At 40.7% G+C, this 21,954-nt stretch overlaps 3 protein-coding genes across 5 annotated transcripts; all 3 read left to right on the plus strand.

The window, feature by feature from the left end:
• The first annotated feature begins 191 nt into the window (after positions 1 to 191).
• On the plus strand, positions 192 to 7,536 carry usf2 (upstream transcription factor 2, c-fos interacting). Of its 2 annotated transcripts, XM_040020270.1 has the most exons (11): positions 192 to 613; positions 1,296 to 1,339; positions 1,764 to 1,879; positions 3,080 to 3,199; positions 3,740 to 3,902; positions 3,984 to 4,071; positions 4,362 to 4,406; positions 5,148 to 5,206; positions 6,081 to 6,172; positions 6,602 to 6,730; positions 7,339 to 7,536. In XM_040020270.1, the coding sequence occupies exons 1-11, from the start codon at positions 576 to 578 to the stop codon at positions 7,426 to 7,428; spliced, it is 984 nt and encodes a 327-aa protein (XP_039876204.1). In that variant the 5' UTR covers positions 192 to 575; the 3' UTR covers positions 7,429 to 7,536. The 2 variants fall into 2 exon arrangements, with proteins under 2 accessions (XP_039876204.1, XP_039876205.1); XM_040020271.1 differs by lacking the exon at positions 4,362 to 4,406.
• A 1,369-nt stretch (positions 7,537 to 8,905) lies between these two features.
• tekt2 (tektin 2 (testicular)) lies at positions 8,906 to 16,933 on the plus strand. Of its 2 annotated transcripts, none has more exons than XM_040020268.1 (10): positions 8,906 to 9,648; positions 11,298 to 11,532; positions 11,641 to 11,766; positions 12,265 to 12,470; positions 12,553 to 12,696; positions 13,079 to 13,193; positions 13,802 to 13,909; positions 14,001 to 14,144; positions 14,225 to 14,304; positions 15,075 to 16,933. In XM_040020268.1, exons 2-10 carry the CDS (start codon positions 11,374 to 11,376, stop codon positions 15,280 to 15,282), a joined length of 1,290 nt encoding a protein of 429 aa, XP_039876202.1. In that variant the 5' UTR covers positions 8,906 to 9,648; positions 11,298 to 11,373; the 3' UTR covers positions 15,283 to 16,933. The 2 variants fall into 2 exon arrangements, with proteins under 2 accessions (XP_039876202.1, XP_039876203.1); XM_040020269.1 differs by having other exon boundaries at positions 11,370 to 11,532.
• A 45-nt stretch (positions 16,934 to 16,978) lies between these two features.
• LOC120726591 (free fatty acid receptor 3) lies at positions 16,979 to 20,283 on the plus strand. The gene has a single exon (XM_040020272.1). The coding sequence runs from the start codon at positions 17,453 to 17,455 to the stop codon at positions 18,428 to 18,430; it is 978 nt and encodes a 325-aa protein (XP_039876206.1). The 5' UTR covers positions 16,979 to 17,452; the 3' UTR covers positions 18,431 to 20,283.
• The last annotated feature ends 1,671 nt before the right edge of the window (positions 20,284 to 21,954 follow it).

The raw sequence follows: 21,954 nt of genomic DNA on the forward strand, positions 1-21,954 counted from the left end.
TCCCTTGAAAATCCGTCTCTAACCAAACTGTTTGCACACCAGGAGTCACGTGAATACAAGCTCTCCAAATCTTACAAAGACAAAGCGACATTTAGAGCAAAAAAGACGCATTTCCTTCTGTCAAAAAACGAACAAACTAATCCACTCCGTGTCTTCTGGAGCGCATGTCGCAGCCGCTTTGCGCGGACAAACAGCAGCTGTGCGCAAACAGAGGACACGGAGGACATAAAGGAACCAATTTAACAGCAAACCAGCCTCAATCCGTGCATTCAGATCCGAATTTATAACACAATAACGATCATAATCCAGGACTCAGCCTCCCTCCACCGCCTCGGCACCGCTGCGGAAACACTCGGACTCTTTTTTTTTCTTTTTTTTTCTACTTTTCCGCACAGACGCAGACAGCTCCGTCCTGCTCCTCAGCGGCCTCCATTTTAGCTCCTTGCCCGGTCGGCGCCTCACGTGTCCTGGACTGTCTTCCTCACATGACCCGTGTGTTTGTCCCCGTGATCAGCGCTTCCATCTCCGTAATTCGGTGTCGTTGAATATCGGCGTTTTACACCCGCAAAAGCTTCATGGATATGCTGGAGCAAAGTCTGGACAGCTCGGCGAGGTGAGAAGCTGCTGCCCGCTTCCTGCTCAGACATGGCTCCACCACGGCCTATAAACCCCTCTGTTTTCCCCCTGCTCCCTGCAGCGCAGTGCAGTTAATAACCTGCCTTCTCAGTGTACTTTTAATATTTGTTTCGTGTTGTCCCGCACTGTCTGCGCACTTTGCTCAGAGGATTTCTGCACACATTAGCTGTGCGCCCGTTTCCAAATCTGTGCGCTTGTTTTATCCAATGCACAATAAAAACAAGTGCACAGCTGCAGTTTGTGACTGTTTTTAGGCTAACAAGTAAACGCACTTCACTGCTACTGTAACTGATGCAGCATCTCTAAGGTTTCAAACTCTTAAATCCAACCACATTAGGGCGTTGTTTGGAGTATTATGTATATTTGTGAAGTTTGCCTTTCCATGCGCAACTGGTCAGAGCAGTTAGACTAGACTTCTAGGTCTTAAATAATTCTCATTTCCCCCTTTTAAGTGCAGATGAACTGATTTTAAGTCTTAGACGCCAGTAATGTTTCATTTTATTTATATCTTAATGATTATTCCCTTATATAACCACCCGGGGGCGCCGTATTTCCTCAGTTGGTTCAGGAGAGCTGGGTTTTTGTTCAGAAAACGTTAATGATCTTATTTCAGAGAAATACTTGAAATTGACTCAGCTCTGCTCTGTTTTTGTTTTTAGTCACGACAAACAGGAAACAGAGGAGGTGGTGCAGCTACAGGAAGGTAGGAGCATCTGTTCTTGTAATCCACACGACTGAAACAAAACACACTTAAAAGTGAGACTTTATAGAGTTTTTCCAGGTTCAGAATGCATTTTTTGGACTCTCCACACAAGGAAGATTGAGTTGGATATAGTTAATTCAACAAAACCGTGGATATTTTTTTGTTATTTCTTGGCATTTAGTGACTAAAAATGAATTTTATGGTAGTGAGGACATGAGTACTGTGAGTACACGAAGCTCCACTTGGAAAGTAACATGTCAATAGTTCAGACGAGGTCAAAACCTGTTTGGACAGTGGCAGATTTTTGCCTATGCAGAAAAACAAAACAGGCTTGCTGTTAAGCCAAAAGGCGTGCACCTGCGTTACACGGCCCTGCGCTTGTTTAGTGTTCGAGGTCTGAAACGTGGTGGTGTGTGTGTTGCAGGGGAAGCTGTGGGGACGGACGAGCAGACTGCAGTGACCATCACCGGTGTCCCTCAGACTGCATTTGCTGACCACAATGTGCAGTACCAATTTCGTACAGACAACAGCGGCGGACAGGTGAGCTGCAGGCAGCATTTCCTCTGTTGCTGATTTGCCATTCAGATATTTTCTAGTTGGAATGCAACAATAAAGCTTCAGATACTGGTAACCACGGTAACTGATAGCAGCAGTTGTGCCCTGGTTAAATGTTCAGGATCTGTTGATCAGGAGCTGAAAAACTTTCAAAGGATGTCAGCTCATTTTTATATAAGGAAGAATTATTTGTTTACCTCAACCAAAGGAGAAAAATGTAAAAAACTCTTTGGCGTCAGCTATCGGACAAATTGTTATTTTAAACATGAAAAATCTGTAAATCAGCCCAGAATTTCACAGTGGGAGTATAACAGTCTTATACAAGGGAGACGGACACAACAGCAAGACACAGAGCCATATTTCTAAAGGTAGCAGTCCATCAGCAGCACGAGCGTCTGTCTACTGTTGGTGAAAAATTTACTCCTGTTCTGAGCTGTGACAACAGATTTTAGTATCCTGGGATCAGGCGTCATAGTTTTACACAAAGGATGTGAGGATATCTTTACAACAAAGCCAGGCAGACCTTAGTAATAAATATGTGGAGAGTGGGCAGTTGTGATATAGTTGCTCTGTCAGTGATTTTTTTTCTTCAGTTGACATATTTATTGTGGATCTTATTTTCTTTCTATCCCAGTTATGTTTCTTTAAAAGCGAGGCTGTAGCCACAGATTCAACTTTGGCAGCGATCGAATCGAAATCCGGGCGTCACGCCGCCTGAGGTCATTGAACGTGGGTGTCACTGTTGGTCTGTGGGGTGAAAGTGTAACTGATTGGGTTGATAAGCACATGCAAAATTAGCAACGACTGTTGTTTTCACTCCTGACAGTCACTGACACCTTTGAACAAAATCTATTTTTTATTTTTTTTTAATTTTGACCCAAATATTTGAAAGTGAACTTGAGAAGTTTCAGAACCAAAGAAACTCACGAAATATGGTAAGAAAGAGTTTCTGAGAGGCTGTGAACAGTGATGGTGGCTGTCCCAGCAGCGCTGTGATTGGATCACTGCTGTCATCTTCAGAATACATATTGTGATATGATAAGATGAACGATAAGATGAAACGTCTGCGTGACGGCTACTCGATGAATGTGCATCACCAGGCTTGTGCGAGGTCGACTCGTACCAAAAACAAAATTCAAACACCCCAATATTGGTCACTGACTTCATGCCCTCCTCTGTCTGCAGGTGACCTATCGCGTGGTTCAGGTGACAGATGACCAACTAGAAGCGGCAGCTGACGGGACGGGAGCCGTCAGCGTCGTCTCCACTGCAGCATTTGCTGGAGCCCCTCAGGCAGTAGCGCAGGTCAGTTAACCCTGCAAGATGATCAGGATGCACAAAAGGCTCTAGAAATAAAAACAGACTGCAGTCAAGACGCAGCAGCCATCAGTCTGTACAGGAAGCCACAGATACACCCGCTTCCTTATCTGACTAATCTATCAGCTCGTGGCTGACAGGAAGGCTGAGGGGCATGCAAATAGGGGATTGGATCACCATGACGTCAACCTCTTCTACGTGAAATTTCACACGGGCTGTAATTATTTAGAGAAGTGTATATGGTTCGGTCTGGAAACCTTTTGGTCGTGACCCTATTTTAAGATTTATTTTTGGCTTTTACCATGAACACCTGTGACATTTTAAAAACACAGTCTGTGAAAAAGTGCATGACAAGGACGTGACCGGATGACACAGAGTCAGTCTGTATATCAAACATGGGTTAAGGAGTTAAGGAGCTCTTATTCTGAAAACTGTATTTCAGCATTTTGGTTTTCCAGTGGCAAAAGTAATCGAATTTGTATTTGAGATGATTCCAGCTGTATAAACTTTCTCTCTCCGACTTTGCAGGCCGTCATCCAGAATCCTTTCAGCAACGGGGGAAGTCCTGGCGGGGAGACGGTGGGAGGAGAGACGCGTTTCGCTTATTTCCCTGCAGCCACAGTCAGCGATGGAACAGCCACGGCCGTGTCGGTGCAGGCCACCGCCGACCCAACAATTACACAAGCGGGAGGTGAGAAGCACTTCTTTAACCGTCAAATTAAACAGGCTCATGTTGTCGATCTAACGCCTCGTGGTGTTTCGTCAAATCCAGGTCAGTTTTACGTGATGATGAGCCCACCTGAGGTGCTGCAGACGGCGACCCAACGTACCATAGCGCCACGCACACACACCTACACTGCGTGAGTACAACTTAAAGCTTCGCCGCACATTGATGCTACTTCCCAAAAAATCTCAGAATGACCAAATCACCATAATCCCTCTGCACATCTGTTTGGCCGACATCTCACCTTTTTCCTCCCAATCTGCACTGGACTGGGTGTACTCTGCCTCTTGCTTTCCTTCTTGGCGTGATCCGTCTTGTCATTGTGTGTAAAACAATAAATATATACTAAAAAAAAAAAAGAAAAACCATCATTTAAATCATTTAAAACATCCAACATACTATGTCCTACTTACCTGCCATCCCCAGAGACCTTGGTGAAAGCGAGATGTTGCAGCATGGCAGTTCAGACTGGTGAGAAGAACTTTCACTTACGCCCCCCACCCTGCCCCCATCATGTGTCGTAGAATCAGACGTTTGGTGGATTAAACTGGAGTTTGGTCTGCCTGTGGCTTTGGTTAATAACTGCAGGTTTAGTTCAGGCATCAGTGTTTCCCACAGATTTAGATTTCAGACCCGGTGATGAGACTTTCAAAATAAAAGTGAGGAGGATAAGATTAACTGCAAAAAATGCTAAAATGAAAGGCTAACTATAATAAGGGCCCATTACTATACTTGGGCAGCCCTCCCAGGTAATAAGTGTGTGGGAACCACTGAGCTTTGGTGTTTAGTTTGTCACTGATTCTCCTTCAGAGAGGGCAACAGCAAACCGTACTCATGGTTTTTTTTTTGGTTTTTTTTGGGGGGGGGGGTTAGAGCCTGAATCCTTCAAAGGGTTGAGCTCAAAGAGCGTGCCCTTCAGAGGACTTAAAGGATCTGGGTCTGTTCTTCGGAGGTGAAAGTCTAGTTAACACAGACTCTAGCATTTGGTATATTTGTGGGGTTCTTTACAGCTCATTAAACCTAACTAAAGATAATTTTCTACTAAAACCAGATGGGTTTTGGTTAACATGCTTTCCTTTATATCAATACTTTTTGTTGTTAACAGACTTTTGGGTCACAGTTTTGGCACATCAGCATTCAGTGTGGTGTCTTAGCATTTTTTTTTTTAATGTTAATTTACAATTGTTGTGTTTTTTCTTTGTGCCTTTACAGGAAAGTAGATGGTCCACGGGCACCCAGGGATGAGAGGCGAAGAGCACAGCACAATGAAGGTGCGTGATCGCCAAGGTTACGGATATTCCAGGGCTGTCACATCTATCACTCCTTTTTAACTTCAAGTTCCTAAGGAAAGACCAGATTTAATTTGAATAGTGAAGGAAGGATCTAAACTTAAATGAAAGTTTGAAAGCGATTTTATTTTAATTGCTCTTTAATCACAGACATGAATGGCAGTAACATGTAAAAGTGCACATTCCCAGCAGCATTTTTTTTCCAGCTCGTATGTATCTCCACAGGTTAGCCACAACATTAAATTAATCTTATGTGGGCTCTTGTGTAGAGCCTCTGTGTTCTGGGAATACACTCTTTGGGTTCTTCTGGTGTCCCTCATTTGGTTTCTGAGCAGTTTTTGTTGCATGGGATGGTGTGATGTCGTGCTGTGGGAGTCTGCTGCTGTTCACACACAGAAACTACCAAACACAAAGGTCACTGAGAGTCGGAAGCAGGCGAAGCTTCTTCTTCTATTTCTTTTCTTTTTTTTTTTTTTTTTTTTTTTTTATTGACGGTTGGCAAACGAATTGGTGCATTACCGCCACCAACTGGTATGGCGAGTGATTGACCTACTGTGCACAGATCAGCCAATAGACACATACCAATTAACTTTAAATGGGCCAATAGGTGGAGGCTTTATACCTGGAAAAAGAAGAGCAACAGAAGAAGAACAGAAACAGTTTCACTTATCGTGCATGTAACAAGAAGGGTAGCACATATCGAAGTAAGATCTGCGTGGCAGGAGCTGAGGTTTCCCAGCAGATGTTCAGTGTTGTTGACGTCACCAGTCGGTGGTTTTAATGTTGGGGCTGATCGGTATGTGAAACCACAGCTTGCGAGAGCTAAAACTGAGCATCCTTTTTATTTTCTTTACAGTGGAGAGAAGAAGAAGAGACAAGATTAATAACTGGATTGTCACGCTGTCAAAAATCATTCCTGACTGCAGCATCGACAGCAGAACCGGAGCGGTGAGCGTTGTATAAAAAACCCTCTGAAGTTCACTGAAAACTCGTGTATATTTTGCATGACCGTGTAAGTGCTGACAGATGGTTACAGAAGCTCCTGCTAGTTAGATTAGATCAGTATGTAACGTGACTTCATTTAGTCTGAAAGCAGCCGTTTCATGTCACTGATCTTTTTAAATTTGCCTCTGTCAGGCCTTCATTCACTTCCTGTTCACCCTGTTCTTTGACTTCATTCATGCCTTCACCAGGCTTTACTACAGCCAGGGGCGTGTGACAGTGTTTACTTTATTTATTTTATTTTTTAGCTCAGCAGGTAACAAAGTGTTTATATGGAAGCAATGACAAAGTGTGTCAGCCGCTGGAGAAAAGTCAGCTCACAGTGGGAATGAAAGACTAGAAAGAAAAATATTATATTATTTGTTTGTTCCTCAGAGTAAAGGAGGCATCCTGTCCAAAGCGTGCGACTACATCCGCGAGTTGCGTCAGAATAACCAGCGGCTGCAGGACAGTTACAAAGAGGTGGAGCGAGTCGAGATGGACAACGAGCTGCTTAGACAACAGGTTAACTTCCCATCATTGTGCACACATCTCATATTTTGATTTGCTACCCTTTGCAAACAGAAGGTGGAGGGGGCTTTGGGTCCTCACAGACAAAGCGGTGCAGTGCCAAGAGTAGAGAGAAACGTTGAACTCGAGTGTCTCGATCAGTCTGAACGTTGTGAGCGCATTGTAACATGACAGAAAATAAACGCTGCAGAGGACTGCACCAATAAGCTGAATTAAATTCTGCTCAATATGAGTTTTGTCTGTTATTTCTGACTAATAGTGGAGGTAGAGTACTGAGGTTCCACTTTCTTTGCCTCAACACCAAAGCGGGGGCAACAGAAAATCGGTGGTTCAATCCTGGCTCCTCCGGCCTGCATGTTGGGCAAGATACAGAACACGGATTTGTTTCCAGTTCATGCATTCGATTGTGACCATTAGGTTAAAATTGGGCATAGAAAATAACGCTTACATGAATGTGAGAGAGAAAAGCACCGCCGCTCTCCTGTTTGCACCTAAAACACCATAAACGTGGCACGAATCAAGAGAGTTAGGGGCATTTTAATAAAAAAGTCTTTGAAGGATCAAGGATGAATGAAATGAAATACTCTGTCTTACGTTTTCAGATTGAGGAATTAAAGAATGACAACGCACTGCTTCGAGCACAGCTGCAGCAGCACGGTATAGAAGTCAACGGAGATGCAACACCTCAGTGACTGTGGACTGGACAAATGCAGGATCACAAACACAGAGTCGCGTCCTCCCACACAGCTGAACGACACCAGGAGAGGAGCAAAAAAAAAGAAAAGAAGAAATAACAGGAGACAATTTCTGTCTGAAATTGGACCAGAGAAACACGCAAAAGGCTCACGAAGAACACCGATAGACTGCAAAGTGAACACGTCTCCTCCTCCTGCAGCTCCATGAAAAGCTTGAACGCTCTGAAATCCGTTAACTGAGTAGCTAACTGAACCTCTCACTTCTGCTTCAAGGAAATCGACCTCTGCACTCCACCGCCACGCTGCCGCCAAACTCTTCTTTTTACTTTAAATTATGAACCTGCCACACAAAGTTTATTTTTAGCGTCTTTACGTTTTTATCATCACACAAACTTTTTCCTTTGGGTTTGTTTTTTTATTTTTTGGACATGCTTTGTTTGAAGCTACTAAATGGTCCCATTTTGTTTTAATTTATTAGTCTTTAAACAATGTGTACACAGAAGTTTAAAAAAAAAAATAGAAGCTGAAATCATCTCCAGAAATGAACAAATAATGAGCAAATCGGTTGTTTTGATCCTGCTCAGCGCTGTTACTAAGAATACTTTTACTGTCAGTGGATTTTTCGTTTATTTTAATTTCTTCCTCTCGACACTGGTACTCCACACACCAGACGGAGCTCACACACATCGTCCATCGTCAGTGAATTCAAAACTATAATTTCCGTAGAGTCAAAGTGGGAGTGGCTTTGACATCACGGGCATGGAGGTTTTTCTTTTTAGTGTAAGGCCTTAATAGATGCCTACTGGAGAATATAGGTGTTAACATAGCTCAGGTAATTGGGATTATGCACTGGCAAGCGGTTCCCACGTTCAATGACGTCCTTATATAAAGAATTTAGAGCTCATATGTGTCCCCCGTTAGGTGCAATGTACAGATAAAGTAACACTGAGATGATTTTCAAGGCGAATCGTCTCTGTCGGGCATTAAACCATGGTTTGGTTGTGTATCTGCTTAATAGGTCACTGGAATACAGGTGTGAGGTCCTGGTTGGAGACCGGCCTCGGTTTTGGCCCACCGGTCCTGCTGCGTTTTGGTGACTTTTTATTTTCCCTATATTACTATTTACACCTTGGGAACCATTGCTGCTGATTCATGACCATAAAACAGCCATGGTCAGGGAGGGGATACGAGTTATGATGATGATGATGATGATGATGATTATACCTAACTAGATTTTTTTTTTTTTTTGTCTACACTGAAAGTCACCACAGCATGGAAATATAACCACTGGCATGACTAATTCTGATACTACAATAAATGAGTGTTTATACCCGAGTGGTGTTTATTATCGAGGTTACGAGGAAAAGCGTCTTGGGGCTGGAATGAAACTTCTGGTACAATATTTTGGTTGTTTTTTTTTGTTTTTTTTTTTTTGTTTTTTTGTTAGATTTTAACTACAATATAATAGATCACAACAGAAATCGGTGCTTGTCAAAATAGTCCAGCTTTAATAATAAACAGAATAAATAAAAAAGATGTGTGTGTATATATATATTTATACACATGTAGATACTTACACGTGCATATATGTATAGATACACAGATGCTTTCCCTCCCCAAAAATATGTAAATAAAATTTTTTGAATTGTTTTCTTTAATATATTTCCAACCTTAAAAGTGTTATATGACCCTATTTTTTTCAGTTTTGCTACGCTATGATCTCAAATTGGTCACATTATTCAGATAATTTGATTATTTTTATTCATATTACATCATAACTTTAATATTTAGCTTTACTATTTTAGCTTTTTATCCTTCATAGTTATGCGACCGGAAGGGTGTGTAAAGGTGTCAGTTTGGTGCTACTACCACAGTAGTACATTTGAAATAATTTATGCGGATTTATCTGATTGTGTTTAGATAAGTACTGAGCCTTTTCTCTTTCCCGAAGCAGAATAAGTCTATTAAACTTAAGTCTGCTTCTACAAGTCTAAAAGGAATTTTCCCCGGCTGTCATTTAGGCAAAGTGGATTTAAGTTGCTCGTGTTCCCTGATGATTATTTCCTGGTAATCTGACTCACAACTAAACGTAATGAAGGTATTTTAATTATTAAAGCCTTTTAGGCGCACGTTGTGTGTACTTGTTGCCTAGAGACGGTCGCCACGGATAACAAACCCCGGAAAAACCAGCTCAGCTCTGAAGGTTCCAGAATTCCGGTGAGTAAGATTCGAAGTGACGAAACATTTCAGCTAAATTTAAACATTACAATATTTTTCAGATTTAGATCTAGAAAACATAAAAGGGGGCATCCAGATTCAGAAGGGGAAAACAATAAATATTCAAATGAGCTGGTCAATGTTGGTATTTTCGAACACTGAAGTACATTTAATCAAGGGCAGCACTTCGTTCCACATTTTGGCTATTTTAGCCTACTTGACTGTTTTTATCTTGTTGCATTTTCTGATTCCGCTCTATTGCGTTTAATGCTGTACTCGTTCATTAATAACTCGCACAGAGTAAGAAAGGAGTACATCAGTTTTTGTATAAATCAGTTAATTACAGATAAATCGGGGAGACAGCTGGTAGAAAATTTTGGTGCATTTTTGATCCTTTATTCATGCACGTACATAATAAAAAGTCAAATATGATCTTCCTTTGAACTTGTTTCTACTTTTTGCTAAAATGTTATTTGGAAAAAGAATTGCAAAGGTAGTTTGTACTTTTATTTTTCTGTTTGTACTTTGATTTATTTATATTTTTTTGCATGTTTTCCCGCTTTAACTAATAATAATAATTTATTTCCTTATATTTTTAATCTAACCTTTATTTATACAGGTAGTCCCACTGAGACTCAATGTCTCATTTACAAGAGAGACCTGTTTGAGAATAACAATAAAATTACAACCATAAAAGAAATAATTGTACGTGGTGGTGTAGCCTTTTAGACTCCAATAATTACTTAATTCCTAATATTTCACAAAGGTGTGTCATCTTGTTCTTTCGGCTGCTCCCTTTAGCAGTAGATCATCTGTGTCCATCTCATCAACTCCCTAATATCCTCCTCTGTCACACCAACCCTCTGCATGTCCTCCTTTACTCCACCCATGAATCTTCTCTGTTGTCTTCCTCTTTTCTTCCCGCCTGGCCTGATTTCTTTTGATTGCACAATCCAAATTATTTATAATAATTAAATTAAAAATGTCCTTGATGTTCTTACATGTTTTTGCAGTTGCTAAGAGGTGATGTAACTTTGAAAGGAGTATTTACACTGTGTAGTATCTGTTTATTTTCGTGCTTTTATCACTGATGTTTTATTAATGTTTCTGTTTCTGGCAGCCCGTTAAATCTCAAATCTGCATTTAGTGTTATTAAATACACAGGGATGGTTTGTTTGTAAGTATGGTTTATTAACACAAAGCACACTCATTCAAATATATATTGTAATAACATCTATCAGTTTACTTTGTCAGCATTTCATAATGATATTATAACTAACGCTCCAGATGGCACACTTATATAATTAATACACTATTGGGTTTATTGTGTGCAGTTTTGATAGAGTCATAAAAGTGTATCTAAAGTAGCTGATTAACTGCAATATAGTCACTGACACAAAACAGAGTAACAAACAATGCAATATTTACCTTGGATCAAAGCAAATTACTATTGTGATATTTATTAAAATGGAAACATTCAAAATAAAGAGCAAAATTTTGATGAGTTTTTATGATCGTTCAGATTTTTCAGGGGATATAATGCCAATATTTTGTAATAATATCAGTTTGTAATTGCTACTCATAACTGCACTTTTTTCTGGTAGTACCTTTGCACTGGTAATATATGTGTTGGTGTTTGATCTTCACAGAGACATAGAAAAAGATCCCCCACATTTAGCTGTACGTGAAAGATCCAGTGAATCTGGGCCTTGTTTCAGCAGAAATATGATGCCTTCACTAAATGCAAAGCCTGGCCTGCACCGCAGTGTGTCAGAGTGGACCAGCAACAATCAGCAGCTGTCTGCCACAGCTCAACACGAACGACACATTTCGAATGTCATCAGACAGGAAGGGAGGACACTACGCAACGAGACTAACTTTAAGGTGGGGTCTTGTTTTGTTGGCAGAGCTCAAAGGACACGGTCCACTGGACCATCCAACATTTTCCTTTCTTTCTCCACACGTTGTTAATAAAGCACCTTTTCTCCGTAGACACGCTGGGATGAGACTGATACGTGTCGTAGGCTGAGTGACCGTGTTTGGGATGTTGCTCGGTGGAAGGAAGTGTTGGAAACTTGTGCTCAGAAAGTGGATGAAGAGATGGAGACTCTGACACTGGTGATTTATTCAGACTTTTTAAAAGCAGAGGTTGAATCTGTAGACTGTATAAGAAACACGGAAATACGGTAGCTGATATACTTCTTTGTCTAAAAAGTAAAACCAACATTTCAGTGCCTTAAACCTGTTTTCTTTCTAATGACCAGCAGGTGGTGACACCATCTGGATGTGATAAAATCTCCTGACTCTTTATTTGGTTTAATAACTCAGCAAACATGTTCCTAATATGTTTAAGAGCTCAGTCCCTGGTTTAAAGTCTTGTTTAATACAGCCTGATTTGCATTTTGTAAATGAAGCTCTCGTTTGGAGACAATAAATTGGGATGTGAAGAGCCTGAGTAGTATGTGCCCTGTAGTGGAAATGTCAGCTTGCCTCTCGCTAATGTTTGATTTCAAAATCCAAGATGGCCCCAGTATGACTGAGAGGTGCCTTTGTCCATTTTGTACATGTGCACATGTGTCATACTTAAAGAAACATCTAGGTGTTTCTTTGTGTCAGTCCAAAGAGCACACCGAGCAAGCTTTGGCTGCCACTGCTGTTCCTCTGGAGGTCACCACTGAATGCCTGACACTGAGGGAGGGACGGCAAGGGCGCGAGCTGGTAACGGACCCCGTGGACGAACAGCTGAAGAAAGAGGTGGAGCTGATTGAAAGAGTGCAGCAAGTTCTGCAGCAGCACACTAGCAGGGCCTTTGAGCAGCTATGGTAAGTTTCTGTTTTTCACTGCTGAAAATGCATGTTGACTTTAGCCAACTTCTAAGCTCCTCCCTTTTTCCTGGTTGCTAAGCATTCTGCAGGAGGTGCGGCACCAGCTGACTGCTGATCTCCAGAACAAGATGGATGCCCTGGATATTGACATGTCCTGTCTGTCACTTACGATAAAATCGCCCCACATCTCCCTAAAGACCAACCCGACTCGCATACCATCAGGGTAATCTTCAGATGAGGGTGTGCATGAAATATGAAGTATGCAGATCATAAAATGCTAGTGTATGATATAATTATTATCATAATTAAAAGATTGGTTGAATATTACTCCTCATTTGCTAAACTATGGAAATTCAATTCAACTTCAGTTACATAGAGCCAAATCACAACAAGGTGTTAGAACTTTTCATAAAGCTTTTGTAATATATACTTTTTACATGAAATTTATATACAAAATGTGTTCTTTTACACAAAAAAACCATAACTACTGAGTGTCACTGTAATATTGTGTATTATGCATTTTTGTGATGCTTGGTTACTGCTGTCTATATAAACCGTATCATTCATAGCAGCTACTACTGTTATAACTGCTGTCTTTGGTGTAGTTCCTCCACCCCCCAGGAGTGGGTCCAGTTCAGCCAGCATAATGTGGCTCGTGCCCATGAGGCGATGCAGGTTTCCCAGCAAATAAGGGAGGATATGAACCTCACCCGAGCACAGGTAGGTGGTTTGCAACTAGTAGGAGTTCTTGAATATGACTTATTATACGACCAAGTACTATTCAAGTATTTTATTTAATTAAAAAATGATAACCACCTAATGACTTTAATATTCATTAAACTGTGCACAAATATTGGTGCAACCCTCTCTCTGTGCTCAGTCTGTGTTCTCCAGATTTGACAAATGTTTATTTAATGATTAAAAGCTTTTCATGCACACATCATAGATCCATGTTTAAAAGCTTAAATTAAAGAGGAGATATGTAGTTGCCACATTTATTAATCACAAAGATGCGCTTTGTGTATTAAATGTGTGTATTACATTTTTATTTTGTTAAAAAAAAATCTTCTGATGTCACATTTAATTTAAAAATCATTGATATTCTAGGCAGTTTTAATCTATGGGATAAACGTTTTACTTACATGTTAATAAGAAAATTGTTTCACATGTCGGTGTTTGAACACCCGGGGGCGCTGCAGATGGTTAAAGGATTTCTTTAATTTGATTAATTTATTTTTATTTTGGTTTTCTTATATTGTGCACTAATCTTGCTTAGAGTAGGTGGGGCATATTTGCTGTTAATTTCTTTCTTTCTTTTTATTTCGTAGCTGCAGAATGAGTTGGAGACTCAACGCAGAGCCACAGAGTTTGCTCTCCGCAAACGTAATCACCACGAAGAGCAGGCACGACATGAGCTGGAGTGGCAAATAAAAACTGTAAGATCTTATAAATAATAGCTGTTAGCAGCAGGGTGAGGGAGTATAGTTTGTCATCGCATGTTCCCACTGCCTGTACATCCGTCTGTAGACTGAGGAGGAAATGGCAGAAATGGAAAGTGACATCCACGGGCTGGATGCAGATCTGCAGGCGAAGACAGCCAACCTGAAGCTTGCTCACACCAGACTGGAGACCAGGACCAACAGGCCTAACATGGACCTGTGCAGAGACGAGGTATATATCAGTTATATAGCAGCAGATGTGTCACTGATTGCATTAGAAGTCTTTTCTCCTTTTATCGTGATGGTTTGCAGGTGCAGCACGGCCTCGTTAATGAAGTCCAGCAACTGGAGGCCACGATCGCAGCTCTGAAGCAGAAGCTCTCTGAAGCTCAGTGAGTCTTCATTTTTTATTTGTGTGGCCAAACTAAGTAGTATTAACAATAATAATAATATATAAGTATTGTATATATTACACAAAACATATATGTGTTTGTGTAATATACTCTCAACCCTGTTTGCGAGTGTTGAAGCATCAGGGTAAGAAGAGAGGTGGATGAAGTGATGCACTCATCAAGCCTGGTGCCTACTGCACAACCCTGTAAAGGAAGTGTTATGACTGGAGGTTGCTTCAGTTCAGCAGGTTGTAACTGAATGACGTTAAATGCCCGAAAAATTAGGTCAGCTTACTATTTTTCCACCAATTTCTTCCCTGATGGCACGGGTAAATTCCAAGATGACAATGTCCAGACCTTGAGAATCAGAGGGATGTGCTGGAGACAGAAGGGTCTGACTCTCCCATCACCAATATGAGATCTTATTGAAATCATACTATGTGTGGCATCATCACATCTCAAGCTTGTCCAGTTAAATAAATATTAGGTCCAATTATAGAATATGTGGCTTTTTATTAGATTGGGAAGTGTATAAACAATCTAATGGAAGAGAAACAGACAAGTTATAGAGTTACCGCTGAAATAACATAGGACTATAAAAATATATCTGTCACTCTTACAATCTTGAATATAAAGAGAAATACATTTTATGGATTTGTGATGTTTTAAAGTAATGATAAACCATAAAACCAAATTCAGAAGAACTTCTCGAGCATGCATGCCACCGGAGCTGATATTCATCCCTGCTCGCTGCTGTAATCCTCTCTCAGGCACTCTCTGCAGAAAATGAAGCTGCATCACTCCCACATGTTGCAGGATCTTTCCAGAAAACAGGAAGCTCTGTCTCTGGAACAACGAAGCCTGAACACCCGCGCTCGCCTCACATCAACCTCCAGCACCGACAATAAAAACTCGGCGCTCGTGGTCCCGCTGGCCAACTCCAGTGGGAGGAGCAACCTGCAGCTGCTGGCTCAGTGAGAAGATGGTCTGAATGTTTTTGAGAGAAAAAAATCGAATAGTTATTTTAAGTTTAATTTGTTTAACCCTGCAGTCATAAACAAGCAATGGACACACAAAAATCTACTCACACTCTCAGTAAAAGTCTGGGCACAGTTCGCTTCACAAAGTAGTCCCGAAGAAAAAAAACAAACTTACTCCAGCTGCAACTTTTCTCCTCTTGTAAAATTATTCTCCTGACCTCCGTTTTGTGTGGTTAATTTGCATTTTTGTGTATCATAATCCAGCTAGAAATGATTGATTTATCATCTCTAAATTGTGGATTAAACAGTCTTTTGAGTAAAATGAAGATTCACTCTTCAAACTATATCCGGCATCATATAATTATCCAAAATTCACACGTGAAAGTGCACGTTTTCATGTCTGTTTAGTTCTTTTATGCTTTAATGGCTTTGTTTAGTTTTGCCACACTGTTTGATCAACTGACGCTGCTGGCAGCTTAAAAGCTGCAATAATGACTCTGATAAAATAACCTGGTAAACAGCCTGCCTAAAATAATAAACCTCACCCGGCGCTGTAGTAAAGTCTTCAGATGGATGTGTTTGTGTCATTCACTGACTTTTTATGAGTCACCAGATGATCTCGGGTGAGCTGTTTTTAACAGATGTTTGGTGAGTAAGATGTGCTCAGATAAGAGAAAAAATTGTATGAAAATAACACTAAAAAACCAAAAAACCCTCCCATGTGAGACAAAAAAGAAGTTACTTTCTAGGACACGATTACTGCACCAGGTGCAAATTACACAGAAATAGTTCTTTCTGTGAAAGAAAGGTTCGTTTTAAACACAGATAAACTCTTTACTGGTTAGCTTTTCAGTGCTTAACTCTCCATTTTTGCACAGCTGTGTTAAATTTCCCATTTCTTAATGTAGACATGATCTGTGATGCCCCTATTTTCCCAATAATTGGAACCATTTTAAACTGTTCTTTCCAGGAAATATCTCAGAAAAACATCAGAGCGTAACTGAAGTATTTTAAATTTGTCAAGCAGTTAATTTTGGCAACACAACTACAACACAGTGAGCATTCGAATAGGTAATGGTGCTGCATTAATACCAATAACAGAAATGGAAGCGCTACCGGAGAAAATGACGCAAGACAGTGCAAACAGAAACGGCCTGAAAGGAAAAACAAAATCAGACTGGTAAATAAAAGCTGTGCTACTGTCACATTCATTTAACAATGCAGGAAAAGTGTCGTCAGTTCATTGCAAACATTCAGATCAAATATCCGAAGACTGGACGCTGTAGACGTTGGTTTTAAAGACTGGATCAATAGACTGATCAAACACCTAATAGCTGTGTTTCGAATGGCGGCAGCTCCATTCTTAGAAAAAAAAAAATTGTCGGGTGAATTTTCTGCTCCATTTTCTTCACCAGCAGCCTCCCGCATGACACACCCACCTCGTCTAACACACTTTCCCACATGCGCACACAGAACACCCACAATAAGGAAAACACCGTCCACCATAAAACTGTTCAAAGTGCCTTCGTGTCACAAACAAATCACCATTTCCCAAAGCCCAACCCATCCTCTGCTCGCACTAACCATCGGTTTTCAGCACATTTATGACTTTACTGCCTGACCCTCCAGTTCATTTACACAGCCTTGAATTTAAGAGGATGGGCATGTGCTTCCTGACAGGTTGAATTATTCTGAATCATTTCACTTAAGGGCCCAGATGCTAACTGTCTGTTGCCCTTCACTGAGAAGGCAATTAAGGTGGCCTGGTGCCGGCTAAATGCCCCCTAGCTTCTGCATGGGTGAGTACGTCTTGTTATCTGCATCTCTGTCATGATGTCGTATGAACCTCGCCCCCCTGTGTGTCCATACACATCCTCCCATTTGTTGCCACCACCTCTTTTTTTTTTTTTTTGGCATCACCTGTCTCTGTGCCTCAGACCTGCTTGTGCACATGATGGCGAGAGAAACCCGGCTCTTCTGCAGCTACTTTACCGCCTCGGAAAACATTCCAAACGGAGACTTTGCTGTTTTAAAGACGTTGTAGATAAACGGAGAGGACAAAAGGTCAGCAGTGTGCATATTTCCAGGCAGGACTTTTCTTCGACCTTCAAACTATGTCATGGTAAACTGGAGGCGGTGCTACCAGTTTAGTGAACTCATCTGAAGAGATGCAGCTGGCTGTCAAGGACTGCATTGCTCTCCTCATCTACATCTTGACCTTTCTGCTCGGCCTTCCTGCCAACCTGCTCGTCTTCTTTGTGTACATGCGCAAGGCTCGTAAACATGGTGCCACACCCAACGTGGTCTACGCCCTCAACTTGTGTCTGGCCAACTTGGGGCTGTTAGTCTGGCTGCCTGTCAAGACTCTGGAGACTTTGCTTCAGGACTGGAGGCTGCCTGCTCCCGTGTGTCTTGTCTACAACTTCTTCCTCTTCTCGTCCCTGTATGGCAGCTGTCTGTTCATCACTGCTGTAACAGCGGGTCGTTACTTCAGCATAGCATTCCCGATTGTCTACAAGAGATGGCGCTGTGCTCGTAACTCCTGCATCATCAGCGCTGTCTTGTGGCTGTTGGTGGTGCTACACCTCAGCCCTGGCGTGATGGTCGAAGAAGGGGGGTTTTTTGTTTCCACAGGTAATAACTCCTCAGTTTGCTATGAAGTTTTTAGTGCGTCCCAGCTGGCCGTGCTGCTGCCACTCCGCCTGGAGATGGCCATCACCCTGTTTCTTTTGCCTCTGATTGTGTCAACTTTTTGCACGATGCGCTGCGTCACGCTGGTGTGGCGCTCGAAATTGTCCCCCATGGGAAAAAGAAGAGTTCTGGCTGTTGCGCTGTCCACGCTCGCTGTGTTTGTGGTTTGCTACGCACCCTACAACGCCTCACACGTCGTGGGGTTTGTGATGGGGGAGAACGTGAAGTGGAGGACGTACGCTATGCTGACGAGCACCTGTAACGTATTCCTGGACCCTGTGGTCATGCTGATGCTATCTCCAGTCATGTCAAGAGGCATCTTGGGAAGAATCTGTGGACGGCAAAGCCAATTCAGCCACAGGGGGGGTTCTCGGTACCGGTGTAGAGCCGTCAGTGAAGCTTCAAAAGTTAGACCACCAACTGTCCCATCTGAGGGGAGCAAACCTGGGGCTTAGATGACCTGAGAGCGTCACAAGGAGACTGTGCAACAAATTCAAAAGAAGAAATGGTGCAAAAACATTTAGTCTGATATGACCACTCTTCATGTACCAGTAACCTCTGCAAACAGACCCAGTAAACCTCCTCCACACTGACTGTCCAGCTACATGAAGTCTGTTAATTCAGAGCTGACTGACTTCTTCAAAGCTTTGTGTCGTCAGGCGTTAACGACCTGTTTAGACCAAATGTTTCTAAAGAAAAGAGATGATGTAAAAGCCTATTTTGCAGACTGAATACAGCTGTAAGGTACTGCTGTGTCACATGTAATGTTTTGCTGATTCTTGTAACATCCTGGTTTTGGATTAAAATGATGTATGGATAGTATGTGAAATCATTGTTTTTGACCAGGCACACTGTGTATGTTTAAACATTTTATTTCGAATTTCATGAGGAATGTTTATCGGCTGATTTTAAATGGCTCCATCTGGTGTCTCAAGCTGTAAAAGCTCACTTTAAAATCTGTCATGTTTTGGAAAGTGTTCAGTATTATAAGACATTTCTCACAGGTGAAGCTAATCACAACACAGCTGCCTTGATTTTCAGTGGCAGAATTATCAGCACGGCAACATGAAACAAATCTTTAATGTTATTAGTTACACCTCTGTGTGTGTGTGTGTACATGTTTAGATATCTTTTTGAGGACAGAATATGCCTTTTTCCCAATAAGTGACTATTAGTCCCCACAAGTAGTGGGGACTAATAGTCACTTATTGGGAAAAAGTGCCCTTCCCCTCAAGTTTGAAGGCACCTTTGGGGCTCAAAATGTGTTTTTAGTGTCAGGGTTACAATTAAATTATGGTTAGGTTTAGTCTAAGGGTCAAGGTTAGGGTAAGTGTCTGGGGAAAGCATTATGTTAAAAACATGTCCTCACTAAGATATGAAAACGAGTTTGTGTGTGTGTGGCGTGTGTGATGTGTGTTCTGTGTGTGTGTTTTAAACAGCTTTTTGATAAACTTTAATTATCAAAAATATGATGTCTGAAATTAATTACATTTAAATGAACATCATAATTTTTTTGTTTGTGCATAAATTGATCAGTTACTGAAAAGTTGAGTTTCTTGACTAATAAAGCAGTGTGTTTACAAATGTGTTGTGTTGTTTGTCTTTTCAGAAAATTAAAAATAATAAATCTGACTTGTGATCAATCACGGGTGACTTTAATGCAAAGTTGGAGATGAGAGGTAAGTCTTGGATCAAGAAATAAAAGCGGTCAGCATCTTATTGGACAGATAAAGCAAAATCACTATATCATTGGAAATAGATGACATTGCCTTCGGAGGAAGGTTCAGGGACTCAGTGAAAGCTTGTAAAGTGTATCCGGGGGCAGACTCTTGTAGTGATCGCAGTCCATTTCGCTTTAAGAAAACAAAGAAAGTCCTAGATGCCTACAATACCTGTCCTCATGTAAGCATGGTCATTAAACAAGAAACCTGTGAACACCATCAGTTCAGCAGAGATGTGAGTCATCGTGCACTGACAGACTGACTAATGAAGACGTCTTAAAAAGAGCAAAACAACTTTGTAAAAATATAATGATTGAATAAAGATTTCCATTATAATAGATATGTTTCATCACAGGACACATATCCCTCTAATGGGATAACTACACTCCTCACAGCAGAACAGTGTTAGGGTCAAGTTTTCTCTTTAGTTTGTCACCTTTGTGAGACCCTGTGTCCTCATCCTGAACCTTATACTTCCTCCTGGTCAATAAAGTAATAATAATAATAATAATAATAATAATGGATTGCATTCATATAGTGCTTTTCGAGACCCTCAAAGCGCTTTTACAATTCCACTATTCATTCACTCTCACATTCACACACTGGTGGAGGCAAGCTATACTTTGGTGACTTTATTGTCTGATGCTGTAAATAAACCCGTTGTCTTCATATGAGGACATTAAAAATTACTAATGTTATTAACATTCAAAAAAGATGCTTAGAGTTACACCAATCAGGTAACACTAATCCCAAATAGCTAGTAGAAATTAAAGATCCTTCCTAAACAATAGCTTGGGTCTCAGGAAACACCTGTTTTGTTATAGCATGCTAAAAGAACATAGACTGTTTAAGTAAATACACTACACACATATGATAATACTTAAATAAAAAGATATGTAATACATACATATCTCAGTTATAAATCATGCTGTACTTTTGTGTTTAATAAATAAAAAATAATAAATTAACAGACTTCCAACCAATATGTATTAAGTAAAATAAATAAATACAAACAATGTAAAGTAAAAATAAAAAATTATAACATACAGACTAAAACACAATTAAAACACACGTGTTGATAAGCTTCTGTGTTCCTCTTGGATAACCTGCATGCAAAGGTTTTAGTGGAAAATTTCCAAATAAACACTCGGACTCTTGGCTCGTGTTCAGCGCTACTGTATACGAGCCACCGCATGATAAACACATCTGGTCTTAATGTGCCTATAATGTTCAGCTTCCACTTATGCACATCAGACTGGGGTCATCTGACGCTGTCCTGCACATAAATCCTTGTTGTTTAGAGATATGATGTGCTCTGAAGTGATATAAAAAGAGAGGCTGGTGGGAGGGGTTGAGACACAAACACACCCAGTGTTAGAGCACAGCGGAGCTGAAGGACTAAGTGGGCAGCAGACTGATCACATCACGTCAGGTAAACCAAACCATCTGTGTCTTTATCATGTTTATTTAATCCCTATTATTGAATTTTTGGTGCCGTATATGACATCAAAAATGACTCAAAGTCATACTTTCAGGTAAATCTGGAAATGAATAGAAAAGTGAGGATTTAGAAACATTTTAAAAAGTGTAACCAGCTTACAGCCGTTGTTCATGTATTATATGCGTTTCATATTTTTGTTTTTAACTTTGCAGAAGTTATAAGTGAAATGCAATCAGGAATGTGACTGACAAGCTTCATGTTAGGCAACAGTAACAAGGCTCTTCATATTTTTAGAGTTTGTGCTTTAAAATGTCAGCGAAACTAAGATGTATAAAATGCATTAACCTTATTAAAAAAAAGCTACGTCGTCAGCACACAGCTGTCTTACTCAAATTAGTCTAAATATGGGGAGCTTTGCAAACTTTTTTCCTGAGGGAATTCTTCTTCTTCTTTTTTTTTGTTATACCTGATTATTACATTGCAAGCAGAGCTGGTTCTGCTACACTCCAGGTGTTAAACGTGGCCCAAAACTGGCCCACCTCACTGGATTGCTGAAAAATCATTAATTAACTCCAACGTTATCAGATCAGATCGAAATTTGTTGTATCCCAAGTTGCTTCATTAAGAATTCAATTCCATCGTCATTACTGGAGTCTGTACATGTTTTTTAATGTACATGTAATTGTCACAGACCCCACAGTTAATCCCTGTTCTCTGTTTGGTTTGTAGTTTTATTGATGGTTCAGGGTTTGTTTATCATTTATTCCAGAGCATCATGGGTCCTCAGTGTGTTTGTGGACTCATTATATACCTCTCT

The sequence above is a fragment of the Simochromis diagramma genome, unplaced genomic scaffold (genome assembly GCF_900408965.1).
Source record: "Simochromis diagramma unplaced genomic scaffold, fSimDia1.1 OVJJ01000753.1, whole genome shotgun sequence".
NCBI classification, from domain to species: Eukaryota; Metazoa; Chordata; class Actinopteri; order Cichliformes; family Cichlidae; genus Simochromis; species Simochromis diagramma.